At 39.3% G+C, this 18,921-nt stretch overlaps 1 protein-coding gene across 3 annotated transcripts in view; it reads left to right on the forward strand.

Annotated features, from left to right (window-relative positions):
* Window positions 1-18,921, forward strand: part of LOC149317380 (tripartite motif-containing 55-like) — a 50,002-nt gene that overhangs the window by 7,704 nt on the left and 23,377 nt on the right. For all 3 annotated transcript variants that reach the window (XM_089517382.1, XM_089517384.1, XM_089517383.1), the window contains exons 4-8: window positions 2,314-2,409; window positions 10,877-11,110; window positions 13,130-13,152; window positions 13,254-13,378; window positions 18,020-18,225. In XM_089517382.1, coding sequence (XP_089373508.1) covers window positions 2,314-2,409; window positions 10,877-11,110; window positions 13,130-13,152; window positions 13,254-13,378; window positions 18,020-18,225 — 684 coding nt within the window. The remainder of the gene's footprint in view (window positions 1-2,313; window positions 2,410-10,876; window positions 11,111-13,129; window positions 13,153-13,253; window positions 13,379-18,019; window positions 18,226-18,921) is intronic.

The following is an 18,921-nucleotide window of genomic DNA, read 5'->3' on the forward strand; positions in this document are numbered from 1 at the left end:
AATGGTCAGAAGCACAAGGAAGTGATAATGTGGAAAACAAAAAACTGGAAAGGCCCCATCAAGGTCATCTTGTCCAGGTCCTGTGCCCTGGCAAGATATTTTTGGCTTCTCTACATCCTTCCAGCCTGTTGGCACACCCTGCTGTCTATGTAGATTAGCCCTTTGCATGAAGAATCTCCATACCAATAAAGATTGCCAGCACAACCAGAAATTGGCATGGAGTGTCATTGGCATGGAGATGCTCCATGCAATAGCACAAAATCAAATGACTAAGCATCTTTCATACACCATGGCCCTCCAAATGCAGCTGCTGTCACATGGAAGTATTTCCAGTGTTTCCCATGTACCTTTTATAGTGTATGAAGTGTCCTTTCTCATGTAACCAGTCACCAGAAATACAGGCTTATCTGGTGGCTGGAGAAGGCAGACAGCACCACTCTGGTGGAACTGCTATTTTAATTTTCCACAATAGTTCCAAGCATTGTAGGAAGTGTGAGTGGTGGTTTTCAGGGTCCCACCACTCCAACTGGAGGATGGTTTCATTTTAATGTCACAAATTTCCCTGTGGGAAATAAAACAATTGGCTTTCCAGCCACTGACCATTTAACAAACTGTTGCCTATGTTGTTTACTGACCCAACCCAGTTTATATCTTATTATTTTTGTTTTCTTCTGAAACTTTCCTCCATCAGTAGGTAGTGACCTACTAGCATCAGATGCTGACCCTACCATTTGACATTAAAGAGAGAACATAGCACTGTTTGTAAATCAGTACTTTGATAACTGTACTTCAATTGATAAAGGAGAGTTTTATTTTGCCTTTAATTTCTTGGGCATAGATTAGAAAGGCTCAGCTGTGCTCCCAGAATCCTTTCCTACCATCTGTAAAAGTTCTGTTTATTTTTAACCCAGCATTCACTAAACAGCTGTTTATTTGGAATATCCTCATGAGAAATGCAACTCCATTTCTTGGAAGCATAGTGGGGCTGTCACCAGACAGAGCCAGTTTACAAGTACAGCCTTTGGATGGAATCCATAATTATATGTGAACACTAAAGCTGTTGGGAAAGATGCTTTCAGGGATGGGGGAATCATCCTATTAATCTGAATTGGATTATAGATACCAGCCATGACTTCATCTTATCTTCTCCAGGGACGTAGCCAGGATTTTAGGAAGGGGGGGGGGTCCAGACTAAGTGCCACCATTATAATGGGGCTTGGGCGCGGCAGCGCAGCAGCACACACCATTCATTTTTTTAATGGAGGGGGGTGTCTGAGCCCCAAGAACCCCCCCCCCCCCCATTGGCTACGTCCCTGTCTCCTCTCTAATTCATAAGAAATTGTTTTTTGTGGGTTTTTTGGGCTATCTTTAAAGTAAACAAAGTTTGGCTACCAGTTCTGAAAAACAGCAAAATCAAGACCCAGCAAATGAAAATATAAACCACCCAGAGTGAAGGGGATTCCCAGCAGACAATGGATCATTAAGTAAATGGACACCCTGTAGGCCTTGCCATTCAACAACAGAGCAATATACAGATTTACATTCTAAGCATCTCCTCTCAACCAACAGTACATTGACCCCATTCTCTTCCATGCCACCATTCTTTGAAGGTGCCAGCTACAGCTGCTGGTGAAACATCCAGAAAAAAACTCTTCTAAAACATGACCTCTTAGCCCAAAATACCCATAAAAAACTCTTAATGCTAGCCATGAACACCTTCGATGTCTCATAAGAAATTGTACATAATAAAAATATCTGTGGAAAACATCATGAACACACCTATCAGAAATAAGACTTTCACTAAAGGAATATAAAAATATCTATATATACTCCTTCTTTACAAAATTTAAGAATCAGTTCAAATACATGTATTCAAAGCAAAAACACCAGCAAAAATTGTGAACATTAATTCAGAGGCTGGACTAAACAGTTTAGAATAATCTCAGCATGATAATGAAATTCTCCAAATTCACAACTAACTAGTCCAATTGAACTCAAGAAGTTAATATATGCATATACAACTACAGGACTTCACTATCAATGCAACAAGTTATCTTGTGGCATCTTCTGTTTTGCATAAAACAAGTTGTGTTACTTTTACCTTCATGAAAACATATTTTATTGGGTGGATTTTATTTATCTAGAATTTTCAAAAGAAGGATGTTTTTTGGTCTTCTAGTACTAAAGTATGCACATTTTTTCCAATAATCATGCAGAGTATTGAGGTGGGAGGAAGTTATTTTAAAGTATAAAATAAGGCTGCAGTGTTTTAATTCTCCCAAAGTACAAACATATGTTTATTTTGCATTGCAGTCTGAACTCAGTGATGGCATTGCAGTATTGGTGGGAAGTAATGACAGAGTACAAGGAATAGTAACTCAGCTGGAAGAAACCTGTAGAGCAGTTGAGGTAAGGAATACTGAGCTATTTTATAATTATTAGCATACTAATAATTGCACATTTATTTTTGGTACAAAGACAAACAGAGCCTATGATTATGCAGTCTGAAAAGGATCATCGGAAACTTTTGATTTAGTGCTATCTGAGGTAAATGTATGAATCATGACAGATTTTTAGGTTGCACTGAGTCTTTCTTTCTGACTGAAGAAGAGTCTTGTGCTGCTCAAAGGCTTTCCCTTCTTTGCATCCTACACAATCTACATGATGAAAGCTCTCATCTTAATCATTTTCAGACCTATCATGGCTGCTACTGGAACCAATTTGGTTAAATGAATCATGCTGTTTATAGTTTGCAACAAACAGAAGCTGTGAATAACAAAGGTGTCCCATGATAGAAGAGCCTTTAAGGCAAGATATGTGTTTAGTAAACAAACCAAGATGACTCAGACAAGGGTACAGAGCCATAGCCACTGTGGCAAGAGATGGTGGAAAGAAGAGGGAAGAGAAGTTAGCAATATAAATACAGTATGATCTGAGTCCAGAAAGATTATGCCTACTTTTAGAGGATCAGCTTGGAAAAGAGATTCTTGTTTTGGATATCAGGCATTACAAATTATTTTGAAACTGACACAGTGAACGTGAATTCTACAACATGATGTAAATAATTTATCAGTACTTAATTTTGAAGGATAGAGATCCTGAAAGACATCCACATAACCACTCTTGACTCTCCTCTAACTTATCCAAATCATATGCACATACTCTTTATAGTCTTTAAAAGAAGCAGCTAATAAGGCCACAACATAGGTTTAGGTAGACAGTCCCCTATGTCCACCTTGTTGACAGTCAATGGGAGGATATGTGCTGATTGGGTAGGGGAAAAATCTTTTTTCTTTTCAAAAAAATCATATTTTTATTCACTTGTTACAATTACATTACTTAATTACTTCACATACATATTCTTATTCACAATTCAGGTTTCCATATTTCCTTTCCCCCCTTTTCTTTGTTCTTCTTACTTCTTCTTTCTTCCGCCTTTTATATTTTCCCCTTTAATTAAAAAATCCTGCCTTTTTATTCTTATACCTTACTTATATCCTACTTCTACCCTACTTTCTCTTTCTTCTTTCCCTTATCTCTTCCTTATCTTTTTCTTACTTTTCTTCTTATCCCTCATTTCAGTTACTCTGTCTCTTCACTTTTCCTTAGGCGCGTTACAGACCACCAAAAAGTACGCACTCCACGCGTACTAGGGTTAGGAAGGGGAGTGCTAGGGTTAGGAAGGGTCTTACCTTCCTAATGGCCCCCGACCCTAGCACGCGCGGAGTGCGTACTAAATGGCAGCGCCTGTCCACACGGGGACCACCATTTTGACGTTTTGGACGCACAGCGTCCGGATGTCGCGCAGCGGAAGTGACACCGCGAGTGCACGACTAGCCCCTCGTGGTGCCACTTCCGGGTGGCAAGAAGAAGCGCCATTTAGGCGCTTCTTCTTAGCTGCGCTGGGAAGCCTCGCGTTCTGGCCGCTGGGGCTTCTCAGTGCAGCTAATGACGGCGGCGGCAGACCACCCGCTTTTGGGCGGTTTGTAACGCGCCTTAGTTTCTATATATTCTCTATATTTATCTATTCTTTCCCTATTTACATACACCTTCTTTCCACACATCCCTTACTTTCTAGACACTGTCTTATACTTTCTTATCTTATTCTGTCTTCTCAACATCCACACAGGTGGAACAAATATCAGTGGTCATACACATCTATATGGTCATGTTATTCCATAACTTGCAAAAACGGTTTTTTTTAGTATTGTTGTCCCAAAAGGGTATTTTTTCCTAAGCTATGCGTTATTTGTGAGAATTTTTTCCACATGGTTTTCATGCTGTTTGAGTGTCTGAAGAAGCCACATTTGGATCAGAATTTGGGCCCTATCACTGTGTGTGTGTGTTGTGTGCCTTCAAGTCATTTCCTACCTATGGCAACCCTAAGGGAAACCTATCATGGGATTTTCTTGGCAAGATTTGTTCAGCAGAGGTTTACCATTGCCTTCCCCTGAGGCTGAGAACATTTGATTTCTTCAAGGTCACCCAATAGGTTTTATGGCCAAGTGGGAATTGAACCCTGGTCTCTTGAGTCGTACTTCAATGGTCAAACCACTACACCACACTGGCTCTCTGCCACCGTATGACTACTCCAAGCCAATGATAAAAGGTTTGGGTCTATAAAATCAGAGTTTCACGTCTGAGCAACTGCATTATTTTTAAAGAGAAAACTCAAGAATCACACAATGATTTCTCTCAAGGACAGTGGACTTTGATAGGCTTGCCTGGGCTCCATGATGGGAGTAGTGGTCACCAGCAACTCGGAGGTCTGTACTTAGTGGCTCAGATCTATATTTTCCTCCACAATGCCCTGACATGGTGTCACTCCAAGGTGTTGTGCAAAATTAAAATGGTGGTCTCAACTGAAATGTGGCTCCAGATTTGCAGGGAAAAAAACACAGTTGCCCTGGTGGCCTCTTTTGCAGTCCTGAAGTCCCAGATCTTGTCCAAGGATGGTGTTGGTTAAAATAAATGAACAGCAAGAAAAGCAAATCCTGAGGTTTCTTGGTATGTATTGATTTTAAATGGAAAGATATAGACATTTATATCACTGTCCTTACCTGTCCTTTCCTCGTGAGCTAGGCATGGGATGGAAACTTTAAACTTGGATTTTATTGCACAACCTCCATGCCCAGGCAGCTGGCATCCTGTACCCGATCATGGCATCCCATACTCAATCCAGAATTCTCCCTCATTTTTTGATAGAATGGGATTTTCCCATTCTTTGCAAGGTGAGGAAAAAGTCTATACCCAATGCCTTGATGTCTCCTGCCTGGCCATGGATGTGTGCAATAAAATCTGTGTTTAAAAGTTTTCATCCCATGCCTAGCTCGGGAGGAAAGGATGGGAAAGGGCAGTGCAATAAACTCATAGTTAAAACAACTACTGATAGACATAGCAGAATAAAGCTTTCCATAACAGTGAATTTCCTGCTGTTGCCAGGCCTACATGACCTTGGCTAATGACCCATCACTTGCTACCATTTTACATCAGGAGTCACAACTCCCATGGGGGTCAATTAGAGAGTGTCATTGCTTAATTGGAACACCACCTGGTTTGCTGACTCTGCACACATATTCAGGATAGGTCAGTAAGGGCATCTGAAACCTGCCACTCCTCCCATGACATTTTTCAGATACAAGAAATGGCATTTCTCTTTCAAGATAAAATTTCAAGCTTAACATTGTGTTACTCATATGTAGCTTCCCTCCTCCCCCTGTTTTCTTTCCTTTCCTTTTTTTTTTTAAAGCTAAAGCGGGTGTTCAGACTTCAGTCTCCAAGAAGAGACTGGTTCTGGATATGGGAAAGAGGATTGTCTTAACTCTTTCTTCTCTGCTGGCTTTACATGTTTAAATCAGTCTACTTGCTGCTTATGGCTGCATGACAGAAACACCAAAAGCTCCTTTGGGAAGAAGGAATTTGAAGATGGAAAAGCAGCATTGGGCCCATTGGGTCACTTTGGAGGTATGCTGTTTAAATGATGCATGCATCCTAAGAGGCCAGAAGCTGCGCCAAAGCTACACTGCAGTCCTTAGGACTGGAGCATGGCTTTGGCATGGCTTCTGCCCTCTTAGGACATATGCAGCATTTTTAAATAGCATACCTCCAAAATGTCCTGAAGTACCTTTTTTTTTGTCCTGTCTGTATGAGCCCATTATAAAGATACCTCTTCTGCCCCTGTGTCGGTTTGCATCTGCAATTTGAAGCTCAGGACCTTCCAAAACAAAACAAGCTTCATTTATATACCGCTTCATACTGCCTAAGCAGTGTCTAAGCGGTTTACAACTGTAAGCTAATTTGCCCCCAACAGTCTCGGTACTCATTTTAGCGACCTCAGAAGGATGCAATCCTGAGTCAAGCTTGAGCCCTTTTTGCTAGTCTTGAACTAGCAACCATATGATTTTGAGTGAGTGGCTGCAGTACAGGCATTTAACCACTGCGCCACCAGGGCTCCTAAAACTCCTGCAGGATGAAACAGCCAATGCTGCTCAATTAATAATAATAATAATTTATTTATATTCTGCCTCTTCCTAAGGATCAAGGCAGGTTACAATGCACTTCGATAAAATACAGAAATATACAAATATACAGTATACAAATTATAAAAAAACAAAACCAACCCTACATAATCCCCTATCCCTCCCCCATAAACAAAGACAATAACAATAAAAATACAGATTAAAAATAGTTAAAACCAGCGGGCAGAAGTGAGGCAATTTGGGGCAGACAGGGATCATCCATATTAGTGTAATAGAGGTCAGTCTGGGAGAGCCTGATGAAAGAGATCAGTCTTGACCACCTTCTTGAAGAGTGGTGATGTGATGGATCTTCTCTGGCAGCTCATTCTACATTTTAAGAGCTGTGGATGAGAAGGCTCCCTGGGAAACTGCAGCCAATCTGCTCTAACTAGGCTGCAGTAATTTCTGCCCAGAGGACCTGAGTGCATGGGGTGGATTATATAAAAGAAGGTGCTCCCGCAAGTAATCTGAATCCAAAACATGTAGGGCTTTAAAGGTTATGATAAACACCTTGTACCATGCCCAGAAAATAATTGGCAGCCAGTGGAGAGATTTTAAGATTGGTGTTATATGGTCAACTCTGGATTTTCTGGCAACCAGTCTGGCTGCCATATTTTGCACCAGTTGGAGTTTCTGAACTTGGCACAAGGGTAGCCCCATGTAGAGTGCAGAAGTTGAACTGAGAGGTTAACAGTGCATGTACCACCATTTCTAGGTCCCCCGGCTCCAGGAAGGGTCGCAGCTGGCGTATCAGCCGAAGCTGATAACAGGCGCTTCTGTGCTGACAACTGGAAGGAGAAGTCCAGGAGCACCCCAAAGCTGCAAACACAGTCCTTTAGGGGAACTCCCTCTGAAGGAAGTTAGTCAGGCCGGCTCCTTTCTTGTTGAGATTCTGATAGATGGTTGAAACTTTATTATTTCACATGCCTTTTGATTTATAAAACTGCTTTTTAAATCAACTTAATTCACTCACTATCTTTTGACAGATGATTTTAAGTATATTCTATTATTTATCACTGTGGGAATCCTGCTGGGCTGAAAAGCAATTAACAAATATTATCAATCAAACAGTAAAAATCATGTCAGAAAGGAAAAAAGCTTAAAGCTTAAAGCACTGTGGTCCTGATCCAGTTTGGAGGATATGGTATCTGATGCGTGCTTGTGTGTATTTTAAACAGCAAAAGATCCTGATCACATTATCTCCTCTGTCACATTTATTTGTTTGTTTGTTTGTTTCAAGGATTTATATTCTGCCTTTCTCCCACAATGGAATTTAAGGCATTGATTCTGCTTTCAGTTGTTTAAAGTCTGACAAAATGTCAAATGAAACCCGTGCATACCTTTGTTTATATATGCTATTAAAATTAAATGTATTTATTTGCCAGAGTAAGAAATGAACTCAAAATTGTTGAATTTCCATCCCAAGTAAAAGGTTACAAAGAAAAGCTGAGGTAAAGCAGGCTTCAGTTTCAACATCTTGTGGCTCTAATTAGCAGGGGGGAAATCCATCATAATCTCTTATGTTACCAAAGCAAAGGAGAGGAAATAATATACCAAGGGTGGTTCAAAGTCTCTAAAACCCGTAGGAATAAAAAAAAATATTAGCAGTTAAAAACTTTGTTGTCAGAAAGCCTTTGCAATGCAAGGATGAAATTCGTTGCTATCAGGAGTTTGCAGGCTGAAAAAAGCCTTTCAAGTAAGTTAACTGTAGAAATTAGAATCACACCAAAACAGATACTCTTCAGCATTGAAGCTTTAACAAACTTAAAACTGGGACCTCAAAGGTTTAAAGGCAATGATACATTAACAAGTAGAAGCAATCTCCAAGACCAATGTCGTGTCTTTCCAACAATGACTCACTTACATTCAGTATTCACTTTTCTGAACTCCCTACTTTCCAAATTTAAGTTGAAAAATTGAGATATAAGTTCTTTCACCTTTATACCATTTAATAGGCTTTGCATCCATAAATAATCCCAGAGATTCTGGAAAAAATGCCTTCAAGACATTTTCTATTTTTAGTTTTATGTATTTACTTTTAAACATATATCCCTTCTTTCTAGTGCTTTTGCACTACTCAGAGTGATTTATAATAACACTAGTGAAAACATAAAACAAGCCAGTATAAAAATGAGAATAGATGTAGCAGATAAACCTCCTAATGTATAAAATGTCATCTGACCAACAAACCAAAACCTTGGTGGAAAAGAAAGTTTATACCTATCAACAGAAATGGATGGCGCTCAAATAGCATCACAAGCCATCGTATTTTCTCTTCTATGCAACAAGACATTGGAGGTAGTTTGGTTAATATCTTTTCCCAGTAATAAAAATATAATGCTGCTAGATCCTTTTGTGGGGACCCACTTAATGGTGGAGGAGGAATATCACATGGTTCAAGTACTATGCCTTGTATTCTTTTGTAGTTGTTCAAGTGACAATAAGGCAGACAAGAAGAGAGGAGCATGTGGCAGTGTAGCAGCTACTTCTGTTTCTTAAAATGAAAAATAGCTAAAAGTGGACCATATCAATTACCTTGAGAAATGGTTGGGTAAACAATTACTTTAAAGAGGTTGTAACTGTAAAGGTAATTGGACACCTTGCAACTATAACAGTTACTAATAGCTTTTCAAAAGGAACTTTCCAAGCTCTCCAACCTCTCATTTCCAACTCAGTGTACTTCTATCATACCAGTAAGACATAAATCAGGGCCTTAGGAAGTAGGTACAAGAGGCAATATCAACCCAGTGATTCTTCTTCATTTCACATTACTTTCTACCATATTGGATATCATCTTGCTGAACTTTGAAATTCATCAAGCTGAGAAAATTGTCTAGAATTGCGGGACAAAATGTTGTTAGTTGAAGATATAAGTTTCATATTTTTCTACAGCTTGGGATGGAGTGATTTAAAGAGAGATTTAAGCAGCTGGTGCATTATAGATGTTATTTATAACATTTTCTGACCTTCCCTGGGTTTGCTTGCTGAAAAGTTTGAACAAGACAAGCTACTAAAATAGAATATCCGATTCTTTACTTTAATTATATTTATGTTTAGTTTCAAATACAAAGGCAGAACCTTCAAAGCTACATTTAGCTTCCATAATTCTACACAGAATTTTTTCAGTACAGTTCATGTGTGCAGTTCATGTTGGAGAAAGATATATTTAGGTATGAAACCCTTCATAGAAGGAATACTTTGAAAACATAATATGATACATAATTAGGTATAAATTTCCAGTACCATATCATTGGTTTTTTCTAACTGTTACAGTGAACCTGATAATAGTATAGTTTTGATATGTTAGGTATCCTCCAGTCAGTAGTCCTGGCCATTGCTGGGCTATTCTATTTCTCCTCATAGGAGTTGTTCTTGCTTTTTCTTTTTTTCCTCTTCCCTCCCCCCTTCCTTCCTTCCTTCCTTCCTTCCTTCCTTCCTTCCTCTCTTTCTTTTTTGCTTCAAATGTAGTGTGGGTTTAGTTTACTCCCAGAAACTGTTAATAAAGGCATCAAATGTGGGACCTTCTAGATGCTTTTGTGGTTTGTGTGCAAGACGTTATGCAATCTATGGTCTCGCCCCTCTCAACAGACCTTTGCCTTAGCTATCCTATATATGACATCCATAATCTTACCTTAATTTTACCAGAAAATACACAACATTAAAAAATTAATATTTAATCACATGGCTGGGTGCTTCATTGTGACCTTAAGCAGGACTGACCTACTACAGCACCAGAGAATGACATCGCAGGATGCTGTATAAACAGTCACCCAGCATCACTGTGAAATGTTCCAGAAAGATCTGGAGCAGAATGCAGGTTTTTAAAAAGTGGAATAATGAAGGAATGGCCAGGATTCACTGTGGGACTGCACTTCCCACATGTAGACAATCTGCAGTTGAATTGGGCTTTTGGCCCTACCCCATGTGGACAGGGCAATGCAACGGCAGCGGGAAACCACTGCAAATGCTCCTTGCAGACATGCTCCAAGATAAGTGTTGTCAATAGTATCAGAGCCTCTAGTCATGGTGGGGACATGGGGTGCTCTGGGAACATAAGCCAAAAATTACCTTTTCCAGGCTCTGATTATTACATATTATGGTGCCTTTCCAACCCCAAATTATTATTTTGGAATATTCAAGATGATGACTAACATCTGTGAAACATTCTTGCTCAAACAATTTTCATGTGGAGAATCTCAGAAACCTCTTGCTCTTTAAAAGCACCTTTCAGTATAAATGGGGAAAATACTCTGTTCAGGAAAAAAAAATGATGAAAGCAATTCCTGGTGTATATAGAAATAAAAACTATTGGAGAAAATATAGCACTTTTTAACATGAAGCCAATGATTCATTCACAGGACTGTTGCAAAAGACAGAAGGAGCATCTATGTGAAAAATTTGATTGTTTGTACTCAATTTTGGAAGAAAGAAAAAGTGAAATGACACAAGTCATCACTAGGACCCAGAAGGAGAAACTGGAACATGTCCAGTCTCTGATGAAAAAATACACAGACCATTTGGAGATGGTGTCAAAACTGGTGGAATCAGGCATCCAGTTTATGGAAGAGCCAGAAATGGCTGTGTTTTTACAGGTTGGTTAAAGAAGGGTCAGAAGAAGCAAGAGAATATAATCTCTTATGTGTTAATTAAATTTTCTCATGCCTCTATTTCTGCAGTGTCCTGTGACTGTCAATGCAAGGAGGGAACCCTTCTTACCATTGACCTTCATGAATAATTTCAATTATCTGTTGCAACATATCCAGCAATGCTTTTTGGGAATATCTGATTAAATTGGGTCACAAAAACATTTTCTACATGGGCAAAATAAACCAGCCTTCCCTATCCTTTCAGTGGGGAGACCAGACAAGATAAAGGGCCCAGTCCCCAAGACTGGCACAATAGTCCAGATGTTGCCTGGACTGTTCAGTGCCAAGCCCAAGGTATACCCCTCTAATCACAGATTTTTAAAAGTCCCCAGTTGCTTCGTATCTTCCCAGAAGATCTGGAGCCCTCCATTTTGAAGCTGGTTGGTGGTTTGCGTGGGTGTTCCACTGTGCTGCCCAGCATGGCTACCACTTCTGCCACAGGTCTCTTTGCTCTGAGCTCAGAATGAGATGCCCAGCCATGTGATGAAGGCTAGATGCCTCATTCTGAACCCTGCCACTGCCACACAAGGCAGCACAGCAGAACAGCTGCCTGGTGTCACAACAGAGGGCTAAGGTAATGGGGCAGGGTTGTGGCAGCTCTGAGGCCAGGATACTCTGGGCTGCCTCCCAAATATCCCGGCCAGTGGAGAAAGGACCAAAGTCTCATGCTGTAATAAATTCTTAATTAGAACTCTTTGCCTCTTTGTTGCAACAAACACATGCAGCTGCCCTTTTGAAATAGTTAGCATGTAGTATTTATAGACTTGAGATTTTTCTCTCAGTTAATTCAGGAAGCATCCTAATATTTTTTATTTCATAATAAACCTAAAATAATTACCTAACATAAATATAAAAACATTAAATTAATAACTTATTTACTTTAATTCTTTCAAAATCTTCTTTAGAATTAAGCATGAAACATCTCTAAGTTACTAGGGATATCCAAGGGAAAGGCTGAAGAAAGAGGACCATTTATGAAATAGGTGCAGTGCATGTAAATCACTGAATAGAAAACAGGCAGTTATAGTTGTGTTTTTGCCATCATGACACTACTTCCTTGTGATTCATTTGTTTTGCATACATTTAACTCCAATTTCAGTTGGAGTCTTCACATGCTATAAAATTTGCACTATTCTTTTTTTAAAAAAGAAACATCTTTTTATATCCTCACATTTATATCGTCAAGGGGAAGGACCTAAAGCTTGTGGTGAGATCAGATTTCTCTCATTTAAATGGACATTTCCCCCACACACATTTCAGAAAATCACTGCTCTTACATCAGAAGATAATAAATCTCAGTCATTTCAGAACATGACAGCTCTGCAAAGAGATGCCAGTGCACAGCAGTGTTTCATATGTTTGCAGTTTTGCTCTGGGATCTCCACCTACACCATTCTATTCATAGATCTCATAGATGGAGTCAGGGCTGGGTTAGCCATTATATTAACTATACTAAAGCTTACAGGTAAACTGAGTACAATATAATTTTCTTGGCATTCCCCAATGTAAAAAAAAAAAAAGTATCAGTCCTATTTCCCCCCCACAAAATTCCTTTATCTCATACATTACATGATAGCAGAGCAGTATTCGTGGTTACAGCTCAAGGGTCATTGGCATATTGGTAGTCTGCCACTGCATTTTAGTCTAAGAAATTGCTCTGATTACTGTATTGGGGGAAATGTTCAAGATGGCATGTTGCAGTAAGTACAGGAGGAATAACTGTGGTCTCCATATATGTTCAGCCTTATGAACCTAAAGTGAGGTTTCTAAATCTTTTCTAAACCTTGTGTATAGTCTCTTATCATGGTGAAAACAGCATCCACAGTATTGGTTGAACATGTTTGCAACCACAGTATTGGTTGTGTTTCAAAAATCTGTGTAATAATGAATTCGTAATCTATATGCCTTTTTAAAAAAAAAATAAAGACATAATTTATTTCATTGGTTATATTTTGTTTTTCACAGAATTCCAAAGCATTGCTTCAAAAGTAAGTTCTTTCATTTAAGAAAAGGTGTTTTATCACATCAGTTTTTAAAATTCTGATTTGGAAGTGCTAATGCAAATAACACAGTATTGTTTCTGTTTTAGAATTACTGAAGCCTCTAAAGCATTTCAGATGGAAAAAATCGAGAATGGTTATGAAAGTATGAGCCACTTCACAGTCAATCTCAACAGAGAAGAAAAGATAATAAGGGAAATTGACTTTTCCAGAGGTAAGTGTTTTTGTTCTCATTTTTCTAAACCAAATAGCTTCTTCTTCTTTTTCTTCTTTTTTAACTGTGGAAGTGCACATGTTTTGCGAAGACATCCTGTCAGAAATATGATTAATAGAACCTTTTTGACATTTCACAAATATAACAAGGCCATTTCACATGCCTCATAATCAAAAGTAAACTCTCATGAAGACTGACATAGCATGCTGATTTTTTTTTCTTTAATAGAATCTGAGGCCTTGGCACTCACACTATACATCACCATTTTTCAAGAGTCAAATATCCAGTACACAACAGTTATTAACCCCTGTCTGGCCTGTTTGTATGACTAGGCAGAACCACCACAAGTATTACCTAAGTGATGCATAGAGAACATTTTCTTGCATAAAATCATTCATCATATATGATGAAAGGGTGGGGATTTGTGGTTTCTATTTCTCTGGGCAGAAAGACTTACTTGGCATCAGTGTTATTCTATGAGTAATATTAACTCATTTAGGATATTCATGCCTACCTGTCAATGTGAAAATAATAATATGAATTTTACATTATCAGTATAAAGAAACAAATCCAAGTATAAGCAGAAGTGTGGGAAAACTTTGACCTAGATTTTTGGATCTCAGCTCCTATCACCTCATATAGCATGACCAATATTCAGCAATCATGGGAGCTAAAAAGGTCCTATCATGTGGAATTCATCTTCCACCATTTCACCTAGTATAGCCAATGGTCAGTTATTGTGAAAATAACACTAAATCAGTGGTGGTCCTGGTCCATGAACTGGTGCTAGTTCACAAACTATTGCCTGCCACTCTGAGGTGAGTTTCCAAGGAGAAAAAAGAAACAATTGCAGACAACAGAGATGTAGTGCTGGGTTCTGACACATTGCAGGCCAGAGTGAGGGTGATCTGCCCAGTCCAGCACATTAGATAGCTTAAGAAGCACTGATCTAAAACATCCAAAGTACCCCCACCCCGATATGATATTTAGGTGTACATCTAAGGAAATGTTTTGGATATCTCTTGCCACTTTTGATGTTTTCAGTAGCATTGTTCTAGAAGTATTAACTCTTTACCATGTGTTTTTTTCTCTCTCTGTATATGTAAGTATATCTTATGTTTAGTGAGACTTTGGCTGCATTCACACTGTGAAATAACCCAATGTGGAACCCAGGTTATTTTCATGGTATTCACAGTGCAGTTTGGGAGGGGGAGCATTTGCACCAGGTCCCTTAACTGCATCTTTTTTTTTTTTTTTTTTTTTTTTTGGAACAATCCAGCACTAATGTGACTGTCAAGCAGTGTTTAAATGGTTGGAGAGATTCAATCACAGTAAACTAGTGTGAACAGCAACCTGGTAGCTACCCAGTATTGCGTCACATAGGAGATCTGGATCTCCTCGGGACAAAAAGATGAGTGTGGATGCACCCTAAGAGCCAAGGCTCTTTTCCACTATATTTGAGAGGCATAAGAACATCATACCAGCTATATTCAGAGAAGGACGGCAGCTTAATCCGTCTCCACAAATTGAAGTAGGAATGTTAAGCACTGAAATACCATAAATTGCAGCTGTTTAGAGGAAAGCAATATATGGTAATTGATCTGGGAGTAGTTAATAACTCTTCTTTAATCCATTGGCTTTCTGAAGTCTTTCTGGTATCATATATCTCCTTAACTAGTCCCCTATACATTGCAGTTTTGAAATAAGCATTCAGTATTTTTCCTGGAATGGTTAGCATTAGAACAATAAAGTCAGGCACAATATGTACAATAAACAGGAATATTTATAAACACATTCCAGAATAAGTTGTCAGGAAGCCAAATTTGAAACCACTTATTCTAGATCTGTGGTCCCCAAACTTTTTCCTGCTACTTTCTCCTTTCCTCTTGGGCAACAAGCACCCCTGCACATGCTTATTTCTTAATAATAGGTCTACCATTCTACTTCAGATTCAAAACAACAAATCTCTTTGCACCCAGTCAACCTGGGAACAGCAACTGAGCAGATGGCTGAGCAGCAACTGAAAAGTGTCTCACCTGTGCAGCAAAGGCCAGCGCAGGCAAGAGGCCTCTTGGTCCTTGGTCAGTCAGCTGCTTGGTTGCTGCTCCCTGTCTTCCCCACCTAGCATCAAGTGCCCCCCCCCCCCCCGCAACACAAGCACATACACACATTAACATTGTTTCTACTGCTGCCTTTTCTCTTGACTTGTCCAACAAAAGAAGGCAGGAGCAGCAGTGCAGTTCCAATTTGTCAGCCACGTCCCAGCAAAGCTCACAAAGCTTAAGCAGGGTCCTAAATATGAAAGCTCCTTTTTTGTTGCCTCTTTTCCCCTGCTGCCATGTGCTCTAACACCTTGCTTCAGTCAATTGGTCTGTTCCAAATTGGAGCTACGCTGAGCTACAAAAGCAATGTATCCAATGCACCCAAGCCTCACAAGTTTCCTCACTACCACCACCACTATTAGGGAAAGATGGCTAATGGTATGAGCTTACACAGACAAGTGAAGAGTGGGAGATGAAGTGAGGTGGTACAGGGGGTTTAAGCAACCCTGAAAAGAAGTTTCATGCAACCCTCATCCCCACTATGGTCCTAAAGGCTGATGGTTCCCCTTGTCTTTCTTCTGCACCAATACTTTGACTGAAACCCCCCTTACTGCCCCCTTTTCTGCTCACCACCTCCCTGGATCTTTCCAAAAACCCTGGGAGGGCATACTACTCACTTTGGGAATCACTGCTTTAGGTGGGTAGGACAATAGTCATCTTGGCTATATGTTTGTTCCATTCTTATAGTAAATGCATATCTAGGGCAGGGTACAGACCACCAGAAAGAGGAGGCCGGCAGCTGCCTCTTTTTTTCTCATAGCTGCACCACAGCAAACAAATTGCATGGTGGGGTTGCGCGAAAAAAAGGAGCGCTGAAAAGCGGCTCCTTTTTGCGCTGTTGCAAACTGCTGGCAGCCACGCAATCACATTGCTGCTGCGCAGCTCCATCTGGACAGCGCACAGCAGTGATATCATAGCTGTGCGCACCGTCTGGACAGCTGTCGCCATGATGCCGCAAAGGGCCTGTCTGTACAGGGCCTAGTTGTTGCATAAAAAGGGAACGGGAATGAAAGCCGCGCCCTTCCCAACTTACATTACTACACTTCAAAGTAGGTTTCCCCCAACCCAGTTCCAATACTGGAAGAGAACTGGTCACTGAGAATACCACTGAAACTGACAGCACACAGAATTTCAGCAGGGAAAGGTTTGGTTTCACTCCCCCCCTGTATGCACTTTCTTTCTTTCTTTCTTTCTTTCTTTCTTTCTTTCTTTCTGTAAGTAGACTCGTCTCACCAGTTCTATACATGAATGAGGAAAGCAGGTGTTCATAATACATGATACCCAAACCTTGGAAAAGTTACTTTTTAAAACTAAGCCACCAGAATCCTCCAGCCAGTAGTCTCACTTCAGGCTGGCTGTGGGACTCTGGAAATTGTAGCCTGAAAACTTTTCTGAGTTCTGATGCATCCCTCCCCACCTAAGTTTGGTCTGTCTTTGCCTTATGTTAAAACTATGGGATCTTTTTAAAGAAAAAATTCAAATAATGTATCATTTCAGTAGTACCCAAAAATGAAATCTATCCACAGTTATCCATGACTTCTCCTGATCACGCTCCATGTCCTGACTGGTACTGCTATTTGTAACTTCCTGGAGATAAATAACATTAAAAAAAAATCCCTTTTGCTTCCTATTATAATCTGTGTAATTCTGTGACAAGATAAATAATCTATTCTATTAAGATTATCAGGCAAACAATTTATCAGAATATGAGAGGAACAATTTACTGGTAACATAGTTATCTGTCATTTGTTTTCAAAGTAACATAGGAGATTATCACACCAGGGAAAGTGACAGGAGCATACCATAGTCACCTGTAACTTGTTATTGTCAGGGTAATGAGTGCAACAAAGTTACATTTCAAAAAAAAGTATAACAAGTAGAATCACAAGTAACACTTTCTAATTACTTTCAAAGTTACTTTTGATGGACTTTTAAAAGTATTTTAGAGGATTTTTTTATCTTTTATGCCATTATTTTTTCAACTCTAAGGGTTTTTCCCCTCAAAAAAGAAAAAAAATGCAAAGGAATGCAGCAACTAACAAACAAGTTAGTGTCCAGCATTCCAATAGGTAATGACAGTGTTGCTCTCCAATGCTGAGAACTATAATGGAAAATGAGTTGTTTTTGAAAAGTAACTTCTATGTTGTGCCTCAAGAAACATATGCCATTTATTTTTGACATATGTTTCAGTGATCTCTAGGAATCCTAGTTTATGTGGAGAGCAGTTCTTGTGAAAAGCTCAACAGAAAATAACACTTTGTAGATTGCTTAAAATGTTAAAAAGTTATATTGCCAGTGAGTATAAGATAAGAGGAGAGGGAATCTATGAATAACTGTTGGAACCTACTATCCTGCTAATGGGGCTATCCCAAAACTCAACTTAAGATTTTGAATTCTTGATATGGCATCATTTGTTTAAAAAGTCCATGCTATCCTACAGAGAAAAAGAAAAAACAGAATTGGTCATGTGTTTATAAAGAATGCACACATCTTATTTTAAGGGAAACAAGTGTTATACTTCCTCTTTATGTTATATTAGAGGAGGAGGAGGAAGAGGAGGATGTGGCTGAAGGAGAAGCAGTCCACACAGAATCATCTGGTGAGGAAGAGGGAGTATCTGAGCAAGCATCTCAACAACTACAGCAGAATGCTGTGCCAGAAGAAATGCCAGCTGTTTCTCAGACTATCCTACCATCAACATTGCCACCGCCACCTTCCATGAATGCTGCCTCTTCCGATAATCAGGTAAGTTTTTGGAGAAATTCTTGTTCCAGCTCATGTTTTCTTCCTATTCCCTTCCTCCTGATGGTCAAAATTGTGGAGAAGTCATTTTCCAATAGACTCGTCATACTGTCACTTTATACTACAAAGCTTGGCTCTGTGTTATCCAAAGGACCATATTCTCCCATACAAGTTTAGTTGGGTTTTGAGGTTGTTAGGTGAGGTCCTTCTCTCAATTCTGCTGTGTTATGAGTTACATCTAGTGTGAATGTGGAAAAGGATTCTCTTGGTGGTCACTCCCAGGCTCTGTAAAATCCTACCAAGGGTGGTTAGGCTATCACCCTCAGCATTGTCTTCTTTCCAACAGGCTAACACCTTTTTTACTCTAGCAGGTATTTCATAACTGATCTCACTTGGTACAGAAGAAGTTTTAACAGGATGTCTGTTGTATTTTTAAAAAGTGTTTTTAAAATTTTATGATTTCATTAATTTTATGCTTTTAACTGCATTTTTATGTCAAATTGTAACCTGTTTTAAATCTCATTCATGATAGAAAGATGGGATATAGATTGAAATAAACAAATAATAAATAAATACTGAGATGAAATCTGAGGGTGTGATTTTTCTGCAACTGTTAAGTCTGGTTTTTAACCTTAAATAGGAAAAAAAGTCAAATTATTCAGTTTAATGTCAGGGGAACTGTTAGTTAGGAACTGCACT

The sequence above is a fragment of the Sceloporus occidentalis genome, unplaced genomic scaffold (genome assembly GCF_023333645.1).
Source record: "Sceloporus occidentalis isolate IW3139 unplaced genomic scaffold, rSceOcc1.0.p SCAF_3, whole genome shotgun sequence".
NCBI lineage: Eukaryota > Metazoa > Chordata > Lepidosauria > Squamata > Phrynosomatidae > Sceloporus > Sceloporus occidentalis.